Raw genomic sequence first — 23,500 nt, 5'->3', positions numbered from 1 at the left:
GGTGGGCTTGAGTTGTGAGAGTCGGATTCCCTCTTCCAAACTCATGAAAAACAAGCTCTAAGGAAGCTGCCTTAATACGCCCTAGGCAATCAGTCCTCACCAAGCTACTGACATTTCTAAATGCTGTCACTAAGCTACAACATACGACAAGGGTTGGACAATAGATGATAGAAGATGGTAAAGACACTAGCAAACTGGTATGAACATTAAGCATTGAAAAACATCCACCCCTATTTCAGAAATCAAGAATCAAGGCAACTCATACGTCAAACAAACAACTTTCATTTCAAAATAAAAGCATTCGGTAGTTTATAAGAATAAACATTGTTCTTCATGTTCCCAGAAGGTGAATACAAAATACTCAGAGAATTTTGTACCCCGAAATGCAAGAAAGCAATGAAAGCAATGGCCAACAATAATGAGCCAAGGCTATACTTATTTTTAATCACAGAACTAACAGATGCTTCGCTTCAACATGAATCATGAAGTCTAAACTACATGAAATCTACATAACATTCTGTTTCTGCTGCAAACCATATTTACAGAGGGAACGAAACAAGAGAAGGCTTACTGCTTCTCTTCGCCGCTGAGATCTGCAAGCATTTTTCAGATCAAGAATTCCCATTCCAATCCCGTAAGCTGTAGAGTTGCAGCTTTTGCAAATTCATCACACGATCATAGCAATTGTTGCTTTGATCGTTTAGGCGGACTGGAAAGTCACTTCTCCAGTAGCTGTTCTCTCATACTCAGCGCAAGCTTCTGGGGTATCTTCCTCACTAGGCGGAACCAGTTGCCAGAAAAGCGGTAAATAAGTCTCCCACTCGCTCAGGATGACGGAACCTTTGGTGCTACCAGTTTTTTCCTATTTGTCAGAAATACATATCTCAGTTCACAGATATTTCGATAGCGTTTCAAATGGAATCAACGGTTCGATCTTCAAATGTTTAAGAGTTTCTGTAAATTGGAAAATACTTACAACATGAGCTTCAATAAGGCTCTTCAGCTGCATCTGTCCCACAGGTGCTGTTACTCTCTGAACTTTTACAATTTCTTTGTTGACCTGCTCATATTTCACAGGATTATCGTCTCAGACTATTACTATAGCAATAATCCAGAGCCTAGCATAATTCACGCATATAGCTTCACATAAAAAGTAAAGGAAAAAGCATGAGGATGGCAATTAGAGGTGAAGAATGGCTAGAATGAAGAACAAAAACCTTGGGAATAAGAGTATCATCCTCATCAAGGATATAAGCCAAGCCTCCGGTCATTCCAGCAGCTACATTTCTTCCCACTCTAATAATTTGGACACAAAAAATGGTCTCAGTATAGTTCTCTCTAATACCAACCCAGATAATGGCGGATAACTTGGATAAAGAGAAATTACATACTTGCCAAGTACAACAACACAACCACCAGTCATGTACTCACAGCAATGGTCACCAGTTCCTTCAACCACTGCCTCCGCCAGAGAATTTCTGACAGCAAACCTCTCCCCGGCTTTTCCTCTAACAAAAACTTGACCGCCGGTTGCTCCATACAGACATGTATTCCCCACTATGGCTGCTTCCTCAGGAACAAACCCGGTGTTTTCAGTTGGAGTTACAACTAGTTCACCTCCGGCCATACCCTTGGATTATAAACAATTAGAGTAAGAACTTATATAATATTAATACATAAAACAATAATATCGCTCGTAATGTCCGAACTGGACATTACGCCATACCTTTCCCACATAATCATTGGCCTCTCCAATAAGCCGAATGTTCATTCCGGGTGTAAGAAAGCATGCAAATGATTGTCCAGCGCTACCTGTAAACCTGAATAAATGAAAGAAAACTTATACGGTGTGCGCCAACATATGACTATGCCTTCCAATTTACTTCTCGTGACATTAGTAATAGTTCATTAAAATTTGAATCATACGTAATGTTTAGTTGGCCAGCAAAACCAGTGTCGCCATATTTCTTTGCAATCACCCCAGCTACACGCCCACAAACAGCACGATCAATGTTGTATATCTTTACTGTCTTTTGTACTACTTTCTCATTCTCGATTGCATCTAATATCTGGATACATAAATTAAAAAACAATTTTAGAAAATGAATTCAGGACATGGTCAGATAAGTCCAGAAAATAGCTTTTTTTTCTTGTCACATGTTCTTTAGAAGTGAAAGTGTTGCTAATAGAACAAATAGTGAACAAAACTCAGATCACCACATTTTTACTTTCTACATATTCCTCACTCATAGAAACATTAAAAGTAAAATTTCAGTTCAGAAGTTCTTTTCCGCCTATACTACGTAAGTTTAATTACCAGAATTGACATTTTAGTTCTTATAAACGTTTTGATCAATAAAGTAACTATGCTTAGCATTGAGTGTCAAGTCAGAGCTCAAAAGATTGACAGGTAGAAATATAGTAGGTTGTTTCAGGCTCATCAACATGTTAGACCACAACCGGAACCCTCCATCCTTGCGTAAAACTTGCAGGAAATTTTTTACAAGAATGAAAAGGAAAATGTTCAAAGAATACAAACGCCCAACGAGAGTAGAAGAAATAGAACCAGAAAACAAACAAGTCATACAATGATTACAAACAAAAGAGAACGGTCAAGAAAAAGGAAAAAAAAAAAAAAAAAAAACAGTGAGCTTAAGGTCAGAGAAAAACAACCTAATGCGCTTTTATCCATAGAGCAAAAGAATAGTTTAGAGCCACCAAACAAATACAAAGCTATAAACTAAAGAAAAAGAAGGTACGGCTTAAATCTTTACAGTACGATCAATGGGATATCCATATAACAGTTGGTGAAAGTTATGCATAAGTAATTAGGTTCTAAAAAAAATGGGTAATCATGTCCTAAAGAGATGATAAGAGAAAAAAATCAAGAAAAAATATTGCACTATTCTCGTTGAACTGGGGATCATTTATCATCTCCATTCATACCTGATGGTCTGAGAGGATGATATCATCCAGAATAGGACCATTTGTGTGAGCATCTTGATTGCGTATTTCAGTACTGCTCTCTTTTGGTAATCCAACACTCTGTAAGTACGTTTAAGATGGTTACATAAGAACACTAATAAATAAAAACATAATTGCATGGTGATATAATCCTATTATAACACCCAGAATGCAAAATCAAAATTTAAAGTGGTTCCATCTAAATACATACAGATAGAATATAATTGAGATCGAGATGTTGTGTCTTCATCAAAGAGATATCCCGAGGTCTTAATAATTCTGTTCTTCCAATTATATCATCCAACTTCTCATATCCCAGCTGGGCCAATGTACCCCTAACCTGAAACAAACAATAAAATTTGATTCACACACCATAGGATCAACTGAGCAGGATAAGAACTAGAAAGATTACCAAATGAAAGTATAAACAAATGAAAGACTAAAATGGCTGGAATAGAAATAACCTCCTCAGCGACATAAAGAAAATAGTTAACAAGATCCCCAGGTACACCAGGAAAACGTGCACGTAGCTCCTCTCTCTGAAAAGGGAAAGAAATAGTAGCATTCAGACACATATCGAACTCCATACAAATATGAACCAGAGGTTGAATTGCTAATGTGTGAATGGTTTCAACATCCACAATAACATTAACTCTTACGAGTCATTATACAAAGTTTTCATACAAAAATAGAAAGTTTCCTTCGAAACAGATTCAAGACAGTCTCTAAGTTTCATAGCTCCGTATTCAATACCTGACTGGCAACACCAACTGGGCAGTTGTTAGTATGGCATATGCGGGCCATTATACAACCAGTAGCAATCATGGCAACTGAACCAAAACCATATTCATCCGCACCCATTGCTGCGGCCATTAAGACATCAACTCCACTTTTAAAGCCACCATCAACTCTAAGAATGACCCTTTCTCTAAGTCCATTTTCAATGAGGGTCTGCATATTGTCGTTCAATGATTACAAACCATATCTTCAAAAGGAACAAAGTAATGATTACAAATAAGATAATAATGTACATGACAACCTGATGTGTTTCTGTCACTCCAAGTTCCCAAGGGCCACCAGCATGCTTAATAGAACTTATAGGACTAGCTCCTGTTCCACCATCATGCCCTGATATCTGCAAGGCATATCAAATACATGAATCATCCAAATCAATGGTGTCGCAGGCATAACCATTAAAACAAATAGCATACTTCTTTTCCTGTTCTACAAATTATTTATTTTTTCCTGCTTACGGCTTGACAACATGAAAGGAAACTTTCTGGCTTCTGTTTTGTACTTCAATACAACCCAAGAAGAGGGGGTTAAGCTTTCTAAAGTAAAAGATAAAGAATGTATGCCGTAGTTGACAAAACACAGCAAAATGATCGAATCCAATTTAGTCCCCAACAGAATTAGTGTTTTAAGTCTAGCATGCACAAGTCATCAAAGTTCTGAATTATATAACAAAATGATTGATACTAATCTCGAATATCTGGAAGTAAAAAACTATAACATTACCAAATAAGTTACAGAACTTCACTTATATTGTAGCACATACATTACAGACTGCTCCATAAACGGGTGGAAACTTGAATTATAGATACCTGAATGATATCAGCATTACCCTTAGCAACCCCAGAAGCCACTGTTCCAATTCCAGCTTCGGCCACAAGCTTTACTGATACCTTAGCCTTTGGGTTCACCTATTTATGTAATGAAATGAACGATGGCTTTCATCAGAGTTCCAGAAGCATTTCCATCACTAACTAATATAAAATGAGTACATTCAGCAAGCCACAAAGAACTACCTGATGAAGGTCAAAGATCAACTGCGCAAGATCCTCTATAGAATAAATGTCATGATGTGGAGGTGGAGATATGAGCGGAACACCAGGTTTTGAATTTCTCAACCTTGCAATGTAAGCACTAACTTTCTTTCCAGGTAATTGGCCACCTTCTCCCGGCTTTGCACCTTGTGCAATTTTGATTTCCAATTGATCAGCATTGACCAAGAATGTCGGAGTGACACCAAAACGTCCAGAAGCAACCTGAAGAAGATAAAATAAAAAACAACATTTTAGAAAGAAAGTACAGCTAAATTTTCCTTATCAACAATCAATCAATTTTCGACCGTACATTAGCTATGTACCTCTACATAGGATAAAAATGTACATTCTTGTTCTTTACTAGAATGCAACATGATGAGGAAATGGTGGAGTAATTGAAAGAAGAAATATAGTATTAATATGCTGAGAAAAATATTACACAATCAGGGTCTTGATACAAGTTATAGTATCATAAATGAGAAGTTTAAAGGAGCTACCTGCTTAATGGCACTAGTAGCAGTATCGCCATTCTGAAGGCCTTTCAAATGTGGCAGCGTAGGGGAATACCCATCAACAACATCTGATAGAGGTCTCCAACGAATAGGATCCTGTATAGTAATTATAATGGGAAAGTCATTATGTCTGGAAGTACACTTCCTGTAGTTTTAATGCTGTTAAAAGAGTAGATAATAACACAGTAACTTTTATGAAACACTGTCGCAAAAGCATAAAATAAACTACCTCACCACCTTCTCCCGAATTGGATTTACCACCAATTCTGTTCATTGCAATAGCAATTGCTTCATGAGTCTCCCTTGAAATAGCCCCAAGTGACATTCCACCAGTGCAAAAGCGTTGAACAATAGATGTTGCTGGTTCAACCTTTCCCACAGGAATTGGAGCACGATCACTTTTGAACTCCAGAAGATCGCGAAGAACCTGTATGATTTAATGTACACGCCAGTTAAATTCAATATAAATGCTTTAATCTCATAAATATTTATTAACATCTTCAAAGGACGGCTAAAATGCATCATCAACACTTACATTCACAGGCCGATTAGCCAAATGCTGCTGATATACTGCATAAGAACTTTCATTTTTCTGGCGCACAGCTTTATGGAGCAACTTTGACATCTCAGGGTTGTTTCCATGATACTCCCCTTTATCACACAAAAAGACAGTTCTTAAGAACCTATTTTTTCCTCCAAGTAACCATAAAGAACTATAACCATGTGCCAACACACATGAGACAGGAAAGGAAGTGTTGAACTTGGAATTAACTTTTAATCATAATAATAAAAAGCACTCCGACACCTTCCAACTGTTGGATGAACAAAGTCCCACTTCGGCTAATTTAGGGAATGATCATGGGTTTATAAGTGAGGAATACTAACTCCATTGGGATGAGGCCTTCTGGGGAAGCCCAAAGCAAAGCCATGAGAGCTTATGCTCAAAGTGGACAATATCATACCATTGTGGAGAGTCGTGTTCGTCTAACATGGTATCAGAGTCATGCCCTAAACTTAGTCATGCCAATAGATTGGTAAATCCTCAAGTATCGAACAAAGAACTCCAAAAGAAAAAGGAGTCAAGCCTCCTCGAAGGCAGTAAAAAATGACTAGGACTCCTAAGGAGTCGAGCCTCGATTAAGGGGAGGCGTATCGAACAAAGAACTCCAAAAGAAAAAGGAGCCAAGTCTCCTCGAAGGCAGTAAAAAATGACTAAGACTCCAAAGGAGTTGAGCCTCGATTAAGGGGAGGCGCACTTTGTTCGAGGGGAGGTGTTGGATGAACAAAGTCCCACATCGGCTAATTTAGGGAATGATCATGGGTTTACAAGTGAGGAATACTAACTCCATTGGGACGAGGCCTTTTGGGGAAGCCCAAAGCAAAGCCATAAGAGCTTATGCTCAAAGTGGACAATATCATACCATTGTGGAGAGTCGTGTTCGTCTAACATGGTATCAAAGCCATGCCCTAAACTTAGTCGTGCCAATAGATTGGTAAATCCTCAAATGTCGAATAGAGGTCTCCAAAAGAAAAGGAGTCAGGCCTCCTCGAAGGCAGTCAAAAATGACTACGACTCCAAAGGAGTCAGCCTTNGAAAAAGGAGTCAAGCCTCCTCGAAGGCAGTAAAAAATGACTAGGACTCCTAAGGAGTCGAGCCTCGATTAAGGGGAGGCGTATCGAACAAAGAACTCCAAAAGAAAAAGGAGCCAAGTCTCCTCGAAGGCAGTAAAAAATGACTAAGACTCCAAAGGAGTTGAGCCTCGATTAAGGGGAGGCGCACTTTGTTCGAGGGGAGGTGTTGGATGAACAAAGTCCCACATCGGCTAATTTAGGGAATGATCATGGGTTTACAAGTGAGGAATACTAACTCCATTGGGACGAGGCCTTTTGGGGAAGCCCAAAGCAAAGCCATGAGAGCTTATGCTCAAAGTGGACAATATCATACCATTGTGGAGCGTCGTGTTCGTCTAATAGGTGTTGGATGATGAAAGTCCCACATCGGCTAATTTAGGGAATGATCATGGGTTTATAAACAAGAATACTCTCTCCATTGGTATGAGGCCTTTTGGGGAAGCCCAAAGCAAAGCCATAAGAGCTTATGCTCAAAGTGGACAATATCATACCATTGTGGAGAGTCGTGTTCGTCTAACATGGTATCAAAGCCATGCCCTAAACTTAGTCGTGCCAATAGATTGGTAAATCCTCAAATGTCGAATAGAGGTCTCCAAAAGAAAAGGAGTCAGGCCTCCTCGAAGGCAGTCAAAAATGACTACGACTCCAAAGGAGTCAGCCTTGATTAAGGGGAGGCGTACTTTGTTCGAGGGGGAGGTGTTGGATGATGAAAGTCCCACATCGGCTAATTTAGGGAATGATCATGGGTTTATAAACAAGAATACTCTCTCCATTGGTATGAAGCCTTTTGGGGAACCCCAAAGCAAAGCCATGAGAGCTTATGCTCAAAGTGGACAATATCATACCATTGTGGAGAGTCGTGTTCGTCTAACACCAACAACTATTTAAGTTGTCTACCACTAGGTATCATTATCATAAGAAGAAAGTATAAGGCATTAATTACGCGTAAGTAATCCGTACTCAATAAACAAATCTTGAATACGGTTTTATCAAGTTTGACAATTAGTACATACCTCCTGGTCTGAATTGTATAAATCCAAAATTTTCTAGTCTCTTAGCTGTATCCTCGGAAAATGCCTTGACCCAGAAAGACAAAGTCTCCCTGGCCAACTGCAGCAGGGCATTGAAAAATATTTTAGTAGAAAAAGGAGAACAAAATGCCAGAAAATTTCAAATTCAACATGAAGAGTTTAATAATGCCAGTCAGTAGTCACACTGGGTCAAGCTAAAAGTGCACAACCAATTTCAAGCTAGTCGAGCGCAGGTTAAGAATAGTAGCACGTAGTCGTTTGTCAAACCAAAGTCAAGATTCTCTAATAGCACACTAGTTAGTTTATACATACACAGACATCCACTACAACTTATGTAACATAAATATATTTAAATTCTAGATTAGCATTTCATTGGCTACTCAGACAAATTCTTTCCTCATATCAAGAAAATTTAAGGTTCACCTCAGATGATACTTTCTTACCTCATCAAACGTCAAACCACCAATTTTTGATATGCTCCCACAAAATGCATAATCTACAACCTCCTTTCCTAATCCATAGATCTCGAATATTTGTGCCCCGCAATAGCTAAGCACATAAAACAAGAAAAGTTGTCAAAACTTAATAGGGTTTCCAGAAAAAATAAGAAAACAACTTCTTAGAAATAGATGGAGAATGCAAAAGGATAACTAGCATACCTTGATAGTAAAGAAATACCCATTTTAGAAAGAATTTTGAGAAGACCAGACTTCACTGCCTAATATAGCAATTGCATCCAAAGCATAGCAACAACACCGTTAAGTTTCAAAGACAACATTTCAACAGAGTCATCAAAACCAAACTAAGTCAAGGGTTAGATTAAAACATAATACAAAGTCTTGTAATACAAGAAAACATACCTTGCAGAAGTTCTTTTGAGCCTGTTCAATTGTTACAGTAGGCATCTTTCCATTCCGCATCATATTAACAGTCTTGTTACTAAGACGCCAATGCCGACAGGTTTCCAGAGCCAAGTATGGGCATATTGCACTACAAAGATGATTTTAGGCTGTATTAAGCTGCATATTTACTCACGTACCATTTAATATGGTAACTATTTAAGAAATAATTCTGTTAAAACTATTAAATTACCAAATAAGAAATATAGGCTTCAAAAAGATTTCTATTTAAATTACAATAAGTAACCATAAGCGAATAGAATGAAACTACTCAGGCTTTCTGGTCAAGATGCAAACCAACAACGTTCACCTGTTCCAGATTATCATATGACCTTCAAACTAGTCTTCATAATCTCCTTTAACCATGTTTCAAGTACAAATCTTTCAGAAGCAAAACCAAAAACTTCCGTATATCATATTCAATATCAAATAGAAAATATACCAGTGATAGCCATTGGATTAGTTTTCTCCCAAAATTAATTCCACCATTTGTTTGACCTTAAACTCTTAGCTTGGTGAATTAACAACTAATCCAATGGCTTTATTGTTAGCATTTTAATCAATCTCTAGCATCCAGCACAAGAAACCTAACACATGCACAATTTTGGTAACTACGTGAAGGAAAATCTCAGCTCGGTAGACACTATATCACTTGCAACACTCCAATAGACACTATATCACTTGCAACACTCCAATACTAGAATGAAATATAAGTAGTTCCTCCTTGCCCACTTTCAGGATGGAACCAAACATTTTAAATACATTAAGTTTCCGAAAAGGGATGGCTAAATAAAATACCAAGCTTGGCTAATAGAAAAACTTGGCTCATGGAAACTATTGGAGGCTTGTAAAATGTCTTAATTTTTCATTGCTAACTATTGGGAACCTATGTTTGAAGCCTTTGTAAAGCTTCTTGCGGTGTTGTCTAGCTTTCAGGTGGAATTTTTGTTATGGTTTCACAACTACAGGTCTTTTTCACAGCTTTTGCTAGTTGTTCAGGTACCGCAAGTGGAAGAAAACTTCAACATCAATAAATTGAAGATGAGAAACCACCAACTCCCCTATCCAGTGAACAAACTACCATGCACCAATTCAGAAGTTTATCTACGTATCAAATTGCCAAAACCACAACCAAAAATAAATGTAACAATACACAAGACTCCATAATTCTCTACCCTCAAGCCTATCAAAATAGAAGTCAGATAAATAAAGAAAACTTAACATCCAGTATCCCATCAATATCNAAAACCAAAAACTTCCGTATATCATATTCAATATCAAATAGAAAATATACCAGTGATAGCCATTGGATTAGTTTTCTCCCAAAATTAATTCCACCATTTGTTTGACCTTAAACTCTTAGCTTGGTGAATTAACAACTAATCCAATGGCTTTATTGTTAGCATTTTAATCAATCTCTAGCATCCAGCACAAGAAACCTAACACATGCACAATTTTGGTAACTACGTGAAGGAAAATCTCAGCTCGGTAGACACTATATCACTTGCAACACTCCAATAGACACTATATCACTTGCAACACTCCAATACTAGAATGAAATATAAGTAGTTCCTCCTTGCCCACTTTCAGGATGGAACCAAACATTTTAAATACATTAAGTTTCCGAAAAGGGATGGCTAAATAAAATACCAAGCTTGGCTAATAGAAAAACTTGGCTCATGGAAACTATTGGAGGCTTGTAAAATGTCTTAATTTTTCATTGCTAACTATTGGGAACCTATGTTTGAAGCCTTTGTAAAGCTTCTTGCGGTGTTGTCTAGCTTTCAGGTGGAATTTTTGTTATGGTTTCACAACTACAGGTCTTTTTCACAGCTTTTGCTAGTTGTTCAGGTACCGCAAGTGGAAGAAAACTTCAACATCAATAAATTGAAGATGAGAAACCACCAACTCCCCTATCCAGTGAACAAACTACCATGCACCAATTCAGAAGTTTATCTACGTATCAAATTGCCAAAACCACAACCAAAAATAAATGTAACAATACACAAGACTCCATAATTCTCTACCCTCAAGCCTATCAAAATAGAAGTCAGATAAATAAAGAAAACTTAACATCCAGTATCCCATCAATATCCATGGTCCTTGATGTATTTGTTTCTTAGTTCGGTTTTGTTGTTGTTTTCTTTACTCTCTTTCACACGTTTTGGAGTTCATATCTTTGAGGTTTAGTCTCTTTTCATTACATCAATTAAAAGTTATCTCTTGTTCAAAATAATAATAAATAAAAAAAAACAAAAAGAAGTTCGTTTTCCTGACTAATGCACATTATCTTTGAAAACTATTGAGGCTGCATTCTACACCTAATTCAATCCTAAATCCAACAGATTTCTGTCCACCTTTAGAGGAAAAATAATATATTGATGTATCTAAAATTTTCCAGGGAATGAAAATTACCTCGCACCATATCCAATTAAACAAGCAAAGTGATGAGTACTGAAGCACTGAGCAGTATCTGCTACTATTGTAGCTGACATTCGCAAGCCATTCTGAATAAGATGCTGATGAACAGCACCAACAGCAAGAAGAATTGGAATTGCTGGACGAGTTGCTTCCTAGAAGAAGGGACACAGCACAAAATAAGGAAAAGATCTTCGACAATAATAATAATAACACTTAATAAATAAATCATTTTTAAATTTTTAAATTAAAAAAAAAAAAACATGAAAAGGAAGGGACCAGTACAGAAAATTTGTGGTGCTTAATGAACAAGAAAAATAAATATATTAAACATGTAGGAAAAAATTAAGCACAACATTAGCAGCGCATATTAAATTTTTGTTCCATGCACATGTACATCAAATTCACAGAGAAACCAAAATCACATAAAAATTGAAAACATTAGTTTACTTCAATAGCCCATGAGCATTATAGTTTTTTGTAATCCACCTTCGGTGGTTGGAAGACCCATCCCTTATTGTATATTTCATTTTATCAATAAAGTTCAAGTTTCTCCTATAGTTCAAGTGCATTTTTTTAATTTTTATTTTATAGGTCGGAAAGTATGTAGACAATAAATCTTCCAGATACATATAAAAACCAGAATGGCACTTACAAGATCTTCAGAACGATCAGATAGAACAAGCAGTTGAGAACCATTACGAACGGCCTCATCAGCAGCCTCACAAAGTCTATTTAGAATTTTTTCCAGAGAACCATCAACACCCTTACGTATGTCAAAAAATGTTGGCAATACTTGGGCCTTCAAATGTGGATCCTTTAGCAATGATTCAAGCTCTCCTTCATTCAGAACAGGGCTAGACAAAGTTACCTGGTCGATATTCAGTAGGCTATTAGAAAACACTGGAAAAATTTAACTGTGAAAGAACTCTCTGATATCCATACAATATAAAACCACTATGAATGAAAAAAGAAGGCTCAACCTGAGAAGCATTCTCAGGTCCTACGTCTAATATATTGCCTCGCTTTCCAATATTGACTTCAAGAGACATGACTAGTCCTTCTCTAAGAGGGTCAATTGCTGGATTTGTCACCTAAAGGTACAACATGGTGAGTTTATGCATAGAGAGAAGTATTAATAATTAGTAAAACCATAAGGCCAAAAAATTAAGAGAAGCAGCCAAGTGCATAAAATATCTTTATAATCAGTAGCTTTAAATAAAATGAAGTCAACCAACCTATAGAAAACAGAAATCATAATAGATGGTTTAATTTGCATCTGTTACGAATTGGGAGGAGAAGGGAATGATGGTGCCAGGTGGCAGAACTCTAAATTTTATCACGTCAATGATATATAGAACTACTAGAGAGGCCATTTTCAACTTTCCTCTCAACAACCTTGTTCTATGACAAGTAACGCTACGTTAAGATAAATTTCATTGTAAGCATGAACATGACTCAAGTATGCTCAAACACACGTTATCAGACTCATAATCAAAAGAATAAGTTAGTTACCAGACTGCCGTAAAAATAAATTTAACAAAAAGAAGAAAAAACATATAAGTGAAAGAACAAGCAAGTGAACAGAAAATTAAACACCACATAAAGTTATATGAAGAGAGAAGAAATCTAGCTCAAATGTAGTTGTAGAAACCACATGAGAAGACAACTTTTTGTTTGGGAGATGTTCATTTAATTTATGCAATACTTGACTCAGTTATAAAATATTTGTTGGAGAATGGTGCATCCTTGAGAAATAAAATTATCCCTCGATGTTATTCATTGCATAAAGTTAAATATTCCAACAAGAACAAATGCATTTAGTTAACATGTTTGGGCTATTTTGTAAAAAAATGAAATGGAGTGTCCATGCTGTTTAGACTCAAATTTCTTTCAGTAGAGAGCATTGACCAGTCTGAAAGCTTGAAAATAATATCTTCAGTTTTCATGGTTCAGTAATTTTGTGGTTGGCCATGCAATCATCTGCTGGCTGCCGTATAATAATGTTTGGACACGACAGGTAAGCAGAACAACAAAATATGTTGTACAAAGGAACAAACCCACAACAGATTAAAGGACATCCACAAGTATTTATATAATCAGGAAAAGAAAACTTCCAGAGAACCTGTGCAAATCGTTGCTTAAAATAATCATAGAGCATGTGTGGCTTCTGAGACAATATTGCCAGTGGAATATCGTCTCCCATGCAGAATGTAGGTTCCTTTCCTTGAGCAGCCATGCTCTCTATAATCATTTGGACATCCTCACTGGAGTAGCCAAATGCCCTGATGCAACAATATGAATTAATTAGAATGAATAGGGATAGCAAAGCTTCCCAATAAGTGAAGGAAAGGGTCTTGACATACTATGTCTAACCTAACTAAAGTACACTAAGAGAAAATAAATTATCATTTTATACAATNAAAAAAAAAAAAAAAAAAAAAAAAAAAAAAAAAAAAAAAAAAGAACATACAAAATTGGTAGGCGTAAAGAAGTATAGGACTTGAGAACTCTGAACTCAGAGAACCCTAAGCCATACAAAGATGAGCATGAAAAAGAGCAACAAGAATTACAAAAAGGAAGTAAAAATTGTACAACATACATTGTAGATTTAGTTTCCTTCAAACCTCTCTCTATGCAGAATTTTTTTATTCCAATATTCCTATTCTAACCTAGCTTTTTTCTATAAGAAAAATGAGAGAACACATATGGGCCTACAAAAAGATAGTCCAACCAGAGGAACAAAATCAAACACTAAATAAATCCCATCTAACCTATCAAATCTTACCAATTACAAGCTGCCAATAGTAGAAGGATTACCCCAAGAAGAAGGCCAATATCTTACAGTGGCCAATTGCCCAAATTATGCCCTGTAGAGAGGCATGCTTAACAACTCGTACATTTCCACATTAATCTAGAAAGTTAAACTTTTGGAAGACTATTAGGAAACCATAGAGTTCATCTAGATTCCAGTACAAGGATCAGTAAATAAAAAAATTCTTTACAGATGTTATTTACAAGACATGCTATACAATATGTATAATACATCTTAAAAGAGACATCGAAAAGAAACTTACTGCTGGCTTCTCAGCAATTCATCAGTATCCAATACTGTTGATGCAAGAAAATTTTGAGGCTTCAATGAGCGCATATTTTCCTCAATCCACTTTCCATACGGATGTGACAAAGCTACACGTTTTTTAACTTCAGTATTCTCAAAGACCTGCAAATTGATATCATTTCAATAGAAGTGTTACATTGGGAGTTTGGGATCAAAGAAATAATAGAGATTTTAGTGAGAGAAAAAAAAGTGCTCTTCATCAGGAGATGGTTATGATATGATAAAATGTATTGTTGGTTCTTCATATAGTCTTCCAAAGGAGATCATCAATTCAAAAACTATTCTTCATCAGTTATTTATTTGGGGTGAATTCCTCTGTGTGCAAGAAAAAGTAGAAGAACGATGAGTTTAAGGAGAGGAGAAAGACAGAATGTATTGGATTCCAGGTTGGTGCTTTAGGGGTCGGTAGATCCGGGAGACAGATTTAGTTAGGGACTGGAAATTGGAGGGGGAAGGAGGAGGGAGATTGGAAGGTGTTGACTGTAGTAGAATCTCACTTTCATTGGTGTTCATTCAGGAGTGAAGAAGTGTATTCTTCTATAAGGAGAGAGATTTTAGATGCTTGATTAAGTTAGGATACAGTAAGGAGAAAAACAAATGAGGATGGCCTTTACTGAAAGTACGGGAACAAAATTTGGACACCAAAATACAAGACCACAATGATATTGAAACCAAAAATCTTTGTCCTCGCTATCTAGTGGAGGTGAAGTTATTACTTCTGTAAAGTAAGGTATTAGAAGCATGAAAAAATTGTCAAAGGAAAACCAAGGCGCTCTCTTTCTAATTTGGGCACTCCTTATTCTCCTAGCTATATGTGTATGAATGGAAGGCTTTGATTTTCTCTCATTAGTTTGATTTTATTTTTTGTATTCTTGTATTTTTCCCTTTCTCCCACTCCCTATGAGGGCTTATTGCCTTTGAACATTTTTAAGAAAGCATGTTTCTTGTTAAAAAAAATAATATTAATAATCATAATTTAAGAAAGCTAACATATTAAACATGATAATTGCTGTACAACGAAATAACTAGGTCTGGCTGTTCTTATCCTACACCACTGGACAAACATGGCCACAACTCACAAACAAAACCTCGCAACTCTACTCTGAATGCAAAAATTAAAATCAGCAAGAAATTCAAAACGAACCTGTCCAGTCTGCAAATCAGCAGTAATCATCATTCCTGGACCAAGACGGCCTTTCATTGTAACTTTAGACTCATCCATTGGTAAGACGCCAACCTGATAAAGAAGACGGCAGTCAATACAAAGTTGAAATAGCAATGGTGCCTTCAAATCTTCGTAAGAACATGTTCTTCTCACTATTTCACAAAGAAAATGCCTAATAGAATATAAGAAGTGTTTGGATTTGGCAACTAAGACGTCCATGCACAGTGGGAAGAACTCAAAAATGAATACATGAAACAGTATGACCTTCAAATGAGATAACATGACCTTTCAAATCAGATTCTATCAAAACATCAACCAAACTACCAAACAACCAAATTATGTGGTTGTCGTCAAGGCCAAGTAACAGGACGGAACATACATCTAATCATACTGAAATTGGTTTTAACTATTGAAACCTGGCGTCTAAAAGTTGTGCAAATAAAACAAATAGAACATGAACACACCTCAGATGCAACATAAACAAAATTATCTGATGTCCTCCAATACCGAGCTGGGCGCAATCCATTACGGTCAAGACAGGCACCGACTGTTTTTCCATCACTGCACAATATCAAATGCAATAACAACAATCGGACATCAGCATGATCCTATATTTTTTCAGGGAAGGTAACAAGTCTTTCCATTGATAATGCCTCACATTTGAAAAGAATAATTAAAATAATCATATCTTCAGCCTATCAAAAGAGTTAGAAGAAAGCCTCCCAACTATAGTTAATCATGTTACAAGGGTAATTGTAAAAGAAACTGAATAAAGCACGCCAAGAAGCATGAAGTTCGACAATATCCACCCTCTCATTCCAATCCAAAACAATTTTCATTTGATTCCATTCATACCAAACCTCCCAAATGATACCTAAGAAGTTTGGTAACTTGCAAACATTAAAGCATTGGAAACCATTTTTTGGATACATCTATGTTGAATTAGCATTAACATAAAAAAACTTAGACTACAAGGCGGGACTGAATTTATTCACTCACTTCTTATTACCATAACTACCAACACATAATGGAAACCATTTTTGGATATTACCTGAACAACAATAAAGCAGGTCCATCCCAAGCCTCCATTTGACCTTTGTAATAGTCATAAAAGTCAACAACCTAAGAGAACGTTCAAAAAGCAACAAAAAATCATCTCCAGTGAAATTTTGATCTGATTAGGCAACTAATATGATAGGTGAAAAGGATAGTTAAAAAATTAAGTTAAAATTATACAAAAGGGCAACGGGAAAAAAAAACAAGAAAAAAAAAACACCTATTAAGAATGCATACTTACAGAAGCACATAGAAACATAATGGGAAAATGTAGTCCATGAAATAGAAATCCAACCCAAGGAAAAGAACCAAAGTAGCCAAACCCTCATGGAATCTAACTTGTACCATAAACTTAATTTTATGGATAGAGCGTTCTATGATTCAATTTGATGTATGGAATGTGTGCAAACAGTACATTACAGGGAAGAAGGGAGAAAGAGATGGAATGACAAAGTGATTAGGTCAAAAGCTATGGTACCTCAGGATATTTGATCGTCAGTGTAGGATGGTTCTTGTAAGCCTCAGGAACAAGGATCATGAGAGCCTCCTCAGGAGCACGGCCACTTCTTATTAACAACTAAAAAAGTAGAAAATAACTAGTCAAATATAGGAAAATGACGATGAATATATAAACCAGTAGAGTTTATCTATCTTTCAGGCTTCAAGAGAAACATACCAATTATTTAAGGAAATGCAGAAATATCGATAAAAGTGACAATAAGGTATAACAGAACAAGGCACCCACTTGCACAGAAATACAATTTACATTATAAGTAGCACCATAAAAAACATAAAGATAAACAAAATACCAAAAACTAAAAAAATCTGACCTTTCATCAATATTTTTTGTGGCCAAGAAACAACCTTAAAACAATATTACACAAAATAAGTAAGTTTACCCACTTAATATTTATCAATTTAATTTTATCTCAACCGGAGCAAAGCCCTCCTCACCAAGACATGAATAACCTCCCATCTCCCATAGAAGTCCAGGTAAAATGTAATGCTAGAACAAAATTGAATTTTATTATAATACCCTTTCAAATCCCTTCCAGTCAGATGAAGAAACAAACTAAACAACTGACCACTTTCATGACACTCAACACAAATTTGCAATTATTGAAGCATTTATATAAAATACACAAGCGTGCAAAGTTACCAGTAATATGTGTTCAAAATAGCAAATAACCAAATCAAACATAAGACAATAAATATTGTCCATTTCCCTGGATATGCATTTTAACCAATAATGTATATTCTTACTTCAGCCGCACTATCAAGATTTGCTGAATCTGATGCCTTTGAGTTGCCAAATGGACGAATTTCATTTTCACGATCCCGCCATACTGATGACTTTAAGGATGCTTCTCGAGATTGCATCCAGTTTAAGTTCCCCTGATTAACAATTAATAGTTAGCTTAAAAGTATTTTGATTGTTTTACATTTTTCATTTTAACAGTGGAAGAATCTTCAAGGAAACTTTGTCTACTTCTGATTGTTTTATGGATTTAATTCTCTTTCATGCTTTATTTTGGTGTAAATGCAAACACCGTCTTATTGATTACAGTCTTTCTTCTACAATCTTCAATTGGAGAACATTCACGTAATCCACCAATAGGTGTTTGGAATTTTTACTCCCTTATTTTATTCCTCAATGAAACCTGTTTCCGTTCTCATAAAAACGATAACATAAACTCTCTAACAGCATAAAATTAGAGACAAATAGTAGAACCTCGAAAAAAATAAACAAGAACTACCTGTATCGTGTTGATCTCTCCATTATGACCCAGTAACCTCATTGGTTGGGCAAGAGGCCATCGAGGACTAGTATTTGTACTATATCTTCGATGATAAATTGCGAAGGGGGATTTATAGAGATCATTCTGAAGGTCATCATAAAATAATCCAAGAACCTCTGAGCGAAGCATTCCCTTGTAAACTATAGTTTGATTCGACAAAGAACAGAAATATAGCTCACTTCCCCAACTCTTAGAGTTCGCTTCTCTTTCAATCAATTTCCTACAAATGTAAAGTTCTCGTTCAATGTCGTCCACATTCTCTTCTTTAACTACGCGGACGAATACCTGCTCAATGTTAGGCATGGTCTTCTTCGCATTTATACCAACCACGGAAGCTTTCACAGGAACAGTCCTCCAACCAAGCACCTCAAGACCTTCTTGTCTAAAGATACTTGAAATAACTACAAAACAAGGATTAATAGTTTCATCTAATTACACGAGCAATAAAAATAAGAATTCAATTACAATATTCACACTCACAAAAATGAAAAAAGAGCCAGGTTTTTGGTTTTTGGTTTTTTTTTTTTTTTTGGCACCTCGCACTTCAGCTTTAAGGTTGTTGTGCTTTAGTGCACCTCAAACTTTAAAAAACATTGATGCTACTATTACATGTGAAAGGTGCACAAAACTAAATATAAATATATATATATAAACAAAAAAACAAAAAAACAAAAAAAACATGTCAATGTAACTCTCAAAAATCCATGTACACAAAGAAACAATCAGGGGGAAATTATGGTAGAAAATGCATTCACATTATAGTTCTTCACGGATGGAACCTCATGAAGAGACAGACAGATCGTGAAAGGAAAAGGCTAACTAAAGTCCACCGATCATATCAATAATCGTTTCATCATCGATTCATCCTACATTTGCCATGGTTTACCAAAGGAAAAAATCAAAAATTGTTTTGAACTATAAATATCGGAATCAAACCCGAAACAAATACAAAACATTTTGTAGCGTAAAGTTAAAACAAAACAATAACACTGAGTTCAAGAGTTTGAACAAAAGTTGATCAATTGGAACTTCTCAAATCTCNCACAAAGCCATCCAACAGACCCTTCTCCACATCAGCATAAACTAACCTACTAAGAACATCCACTACCAGATAAATTATAACCGAACAATCACCTTCTTTTGCCTCTTTAATATGATCATCATCTTTGGGGAGAAAAACCATGCCAACGCCAGCATGCAACTTATCAAATGAAGGAATCCCCTGCTCGTTGGCCCAATTATCAAAAAGATCCCATGGGATGGAAGTCATTAACCCTGAACCATCACCAGAATCATTATCAGCTCCACATCCACCACGGTGTTCCATACAGCTGAGTGCTGTAAGAGCATCCTGGATAATCTTATGGGATGCTTTGTTTTCCAAGTTGGCAACAAATCCAACTCCACATGCTCCTCTTTCTGATATTATGTCATCCAAATTTGCAACCTGTTCAACATCAAATTACATCATATATACCGGTATAACTAAATGATTAGATTAGCAATAATTTTTGCACACCTTGTCTATCTTTTTATCAGGCTCGAACCAGTGATTTAAAAATAGCTCTCAAAATGCCCTCATTAATTCACCTTTTTATCATCTTACCATTCAAGATGCTATACATTTTCATATCTTTTAAATTTATTTTCATTTTTCTATTGTGCATTTCAGAAAAAATAAAGTGTGCTACATGCTTCATGCCTAAAGGACTTTTATGCTTCACGATTTAAGACTCATTGCTCTAACCCTATCAAAGATAAAAAAAAAACGCCCAAAAATTAGAAATTTACCTTATAATTGAAAAAAAAAATACAAGAAAGTGTCAGTTACCACTTAGTTCTATTTACAATTATATAGCTTCCGCACGCATGATTGTGAACTCTGATAGATCATTAAGCTTCTATGCTTTCCAGTATGCTGAAGTTAGATTATTATCACTTAATGAGAATGACGAGCATGTATACCTTTATATGTTTACTATGCATGATTTAGGATTTGGATAGCCCGTTATTGCCCAGTTATGTGTTGGACTATCACTAGGTGCCATAGAGTGCTAGTTGTGGTATCCATAGATCATGAGTTACTGTTTCACGTATTTTGATCCTACTACCTAGTCATGAGTTCCTCCTTGGGTTGACGAGGTACCTTGTAGGGACGGATAGGGCGCAACCCCAACCAACATGGGTTAGATTCTACTTGTTACACATGGCTTAGTTGTCACCCATAGAGGGTATACTACTGAAGTACTATCGGTGACGTAGTGACAGGTAGTTTTACTATTTTAGCCTGAAAAGGCATAGTAACATGAAAAGGCATAGTAACATGTAGTTATTATTTCTAAGCCAGGTAGTTTTTTGAGTACATGAGATGAGAGGTACTTTAATGTTCCAGCTTGAAAAAGGTACAGTGATAGGTAGTTTGGTAGTTTAATGATCTCAGGAACAAGTAAATGATAAGGTAGTTCAGTGATCTTAGGAAGAAGAAGTAACCGTAGGACAATAGTCGCTACTTTACATTGCATCCCAAGAGTCGAAGACCGCCCCCACAAACACCACAGAAAAGCATTGATCATCTTCCCCATTGAATCATCACAATTGTTATCAGTAAAATAAAACATGGTTGTTATTTCCAACTCCTATATACAGGAACTAGTAACGTTTCCCAATATTTAGTGAAAGAAAAAATCATAATTAAGCTCGACAAACTTCAACCCAACCACCAAAACGTGCTTTCAAGCAAACAAACCAAAAGGCAAGAGTGACGAGCAAAAGAAATAGAGTGGCGAAAAAACATGAAACACAAACCTTAGGTTGGTGTTGGGGAGGAGAATCGGAGGTATCCACAGCTGAAGCAGCACGTGGAAGATGAAGACGCGGCTTGATCGAGGAGGAAGAGTGGCTGGAACCCAGGTGGCGAAAAGTCCGAATAGGCAGCAGAGAAGAGGAATGGGAATAGGAGAGGGACTTCCGGGCGATCCTCTTGGAGGTGCCATGAGTAGCGATGAAATCAAGAAGGGAAAGAGTGTGATTGTGGAAGAGAAGGGGGGAGGGGGGGGTGAGGCGGGAAATGGAGGAGGAAACAGAGGGAAGCGCCATGGGAGAAGGAGGAGGAGGAGAAGGAGGAGGGGGAGGATAATGGGGGGATTATGGATGTGAGGAGTAAGAGAGAAATGGGATAAGGAGAAGAGGAGAAACGTTGGGAGCCACCCGCGCCTCAGCTGATAGCAAGCAGTAGCGACTACAATAGAGAGTGAGTGGCGGTTTTTTGATCTCTCCCAACTTCGTCTTCTTCTACTTGTAGTTGATGTTTAGAATCGTTGGTCGGTGTGGCCTGCCTCTCCCTTTCACTCCCCCTTTCCACTCTCCAACACTAACTTCTATTCTTTTTCTTCCACTTTCACTTGCCTCCCATTCTTATGACTTTTATTTCCAAATATTCAAAATTTTAAATAAAATTAACTTTTAATTTTTTTAGTAAGAAAAAATAGAATATACAATTATTTAATCAGCAGATTTGGAAAGAGTTGGTTGTTTAAGCAACCATTTCATATTTCATATTTTAAATTTTTTTTTCTTTTTTTTTTTTTGCAACTGTCTTCTTGTCGTTTTCTGTAATCTAAAATAATTGCATAAGCTTTCCGATCATAACTTATTAAAAAAATGTAATTTTATTAATAAATTTAATTTTTTTCAACTAATTATGGGCCATCGATGCCTTCTTTTGACGTCTTCCTTCCAATAAAACGCCCTTTTTTATTTATTTATTTATTTATTTCTATTTTCACTTTACTTTCACTGAAATAAGGATTAAAAATATGAATTTTATTGGCTTTAGATCCACCCTAATTAAAATAAAGATTATAATAAATAAGCGTGGCAGAATAATGACATAATTATACAATTTTTTATTTATTTTCTTTTTTAATGAAATTACTTATTTACAAGGAGTTGGTGATCCGTTTCTCCGCGTATGTCCTATTGACTCTATTGGATATAAACAAGCATTTTAAGTAATTGGACTTTATTTCAACAACCGAGTGAAGATCAAACTCAAATTTTTTAGAGGACAGTGTGTCGAGATGAAACTCAAATTTCAGAGAGGATAGTATCTTGATGTCAAAGGAGTACCTCAAGTCGCTGGACCTACGCATATATTATATATATATATATATAATTTTAATTTTGTGTCATATATATTTTCTTTTTTAAAGATAATACATGCGTGTGGATGATGTTGGTGGATGAGGAGATTAGATTAGGCCCCAAGAACCAACCAACATAGACCATATAACTTGAGGCCCAATGATATGCCTGACCTTTGAAAGGGATTCAATGACCTTTTGTACACTTCAAAGGTCTCTCTTTTCCAATTTTAAAATATCATTGATGATCTTTCTCAAAATTATTTAGTTTTAAATTGTTAATTTTAAAAATTATGCTTATTTGGTCACCTTAGTAAGTCTTCTTTGATAGTATTTCGTTTCTATTTAGTTATTTTTTAGTTCAATGATGTTTAGTAAAACCTCAAATATATTATTCGATGTACGTGGTTTATGTCAGTTCAATCTTACTCTTATTGACAAAAATTCATTATCACCCAACATTAAAATAAAATAACGTTGAGCGCTCATCTTACATCAATTTCCATATTATCCAACATATTTGTTTTGAAGTTAGTACTTGTTTCTTCTACTTTCCTTATTGAACTCAAGTTACGTTATTCTTTCTCAATCTACATAGGAAGACGAAAGATCATAGAGTACAAAAATTGGTCAGCTTTTAACAAACGTTCTATAATATTTAGTTATAGAAGGGTTCTAATAGCTTAACAATATATTACAAATAAGGTACCCGTAAATATTTGGTGTCTTTAGTGCAAAATTTATGACGAGATTATAGAAGCATTCATTAGTGTCTCGTGAGTATCAAAAGACAATTCTTACCTATCAATACACATAAGTGGCTAAAGTAATAATGATGTATTTGTTAAATAATTAGAATATCTTATATCAAAGACAAAACTATATACTTTATTTATCTGTATTTTAAATTTAAATTAATTATTTGTAAAAAAACA

General features: G+C 35.9%; 1 protein-coding gene across 2 annotated transcripts; it reads right to left on the bottom strand.

The window, feature by feature from the left end:
* Positions 1-262: 262 nt before the first annotated feature.
* On the bottom strand, positions 263-21,776 carry LOC111800589 (ferredoxin-dependent glutamate synthase, chloroplastic). Of its 2 annotated transcripts, none has more exons than XM_023684356.1 (33): positions 21,229-21,776; positions 19,558-19,870; positions 18,382-18,824; positions 17,888-18,019; positions 17,103-17,201; positions 16,620-16,690; positions 16,033-16,129; positions 15,548-15,640; positions 14,360-14,505; positions 13,408-13,567; positions 12,266-12,376; positions 11,938-12,153; positions 11,280-11,437; positions 8,826-8,955; positions 8,625-8,683; positions 8,409-8,514; positions 7,948-8,044; positions 5,838-5,953; positions 5,532-5,729; positions 5,288-5,398; positions 4,773-5,012; positions 4,569-4,667; positions 4,004-4,099; positions 3,718-3,915; positions 3,429-3,503; positions 3,176-3,304; positions 2,947-3,045; positions 1,927-2,069; positions 1,727-1,820; positions 1,392-1,630; positions 1,218-1,296; positions 977-1,060; positions 263-862 (listed from the first exon to the last, which is right to left on the bottom strand). In XM_023684356.1, the coding sequence occupies exons 1-33, from the start codon at positions 21,517-21,519 to the stop codon at positions 701-703; spliced, it is 4,884 nt and encodes a 1,627-aa protein (XP_023540124.1). In that variant the 5' UTR covers positions 21,520-21,776; the 3' UTR covers positions 263-700. The 2 variants fall into 2 exon arrangements, with proteins under 2 accessions (XP_023540124.1, XP_023540125.1); XM_023684357.1 differs by lacking the exon at positions 21,229-21,776 and having other exon boundaries at positions 18,382-18,643; positions 18,709-18,824; positions 19,558-19,697.
* Positions 21,777-23,500: the final 1,724 nt, after the last annotated feature.

Source organism: Cucurbita pepo, chromosome LG08, assembly GCF_002806865.2.
Source record: "Cucurbita pepo subsp. pepo cultivar mu-cu-16 chromosome LG08, ASM280686v2, whole genome shotgun sequence".
NCBI lineage: Eukaryota > Viridiplantae > Streptophyta > Magnoliopsida > Cucurbitales > Cucurbitaceae > Cucurbita > Cucurbita pepo.
The sequence above is the reverse complement of the archived record's forward strand: the minus strand, read 5'-3'. Positions and strand labels throughout refer to the sequence as shown.

What these genes read in the sequence shown, in the direction of transcription:
- LOC111800589 (XM_023684356.1), bottom strand. Translation starts at nt 21,519, where the DNA reads ATGGCGCTTCCCTCTGTTTCCTCCTCCATTTCCCGCCTCACCCCCCCC. An exon ending in CTGATCGTTCTGAAGATCTT is followed by an intron (nt 11,438 to 11,937) that starts GTAAGTGCCATT and finishes CCCTTCTTCTAG; the next exon opens with GAAGCAACTCGTCCAGCAAT. An exon ending in TCATCCTCTCAGACCATCAG is followed by an intron (nt 2,070 to 2,946) that starts GTATGAATGGAG and finishes TTATGTATCCAG; the next exon opens with ATATTAGATGCAATCGAGAA.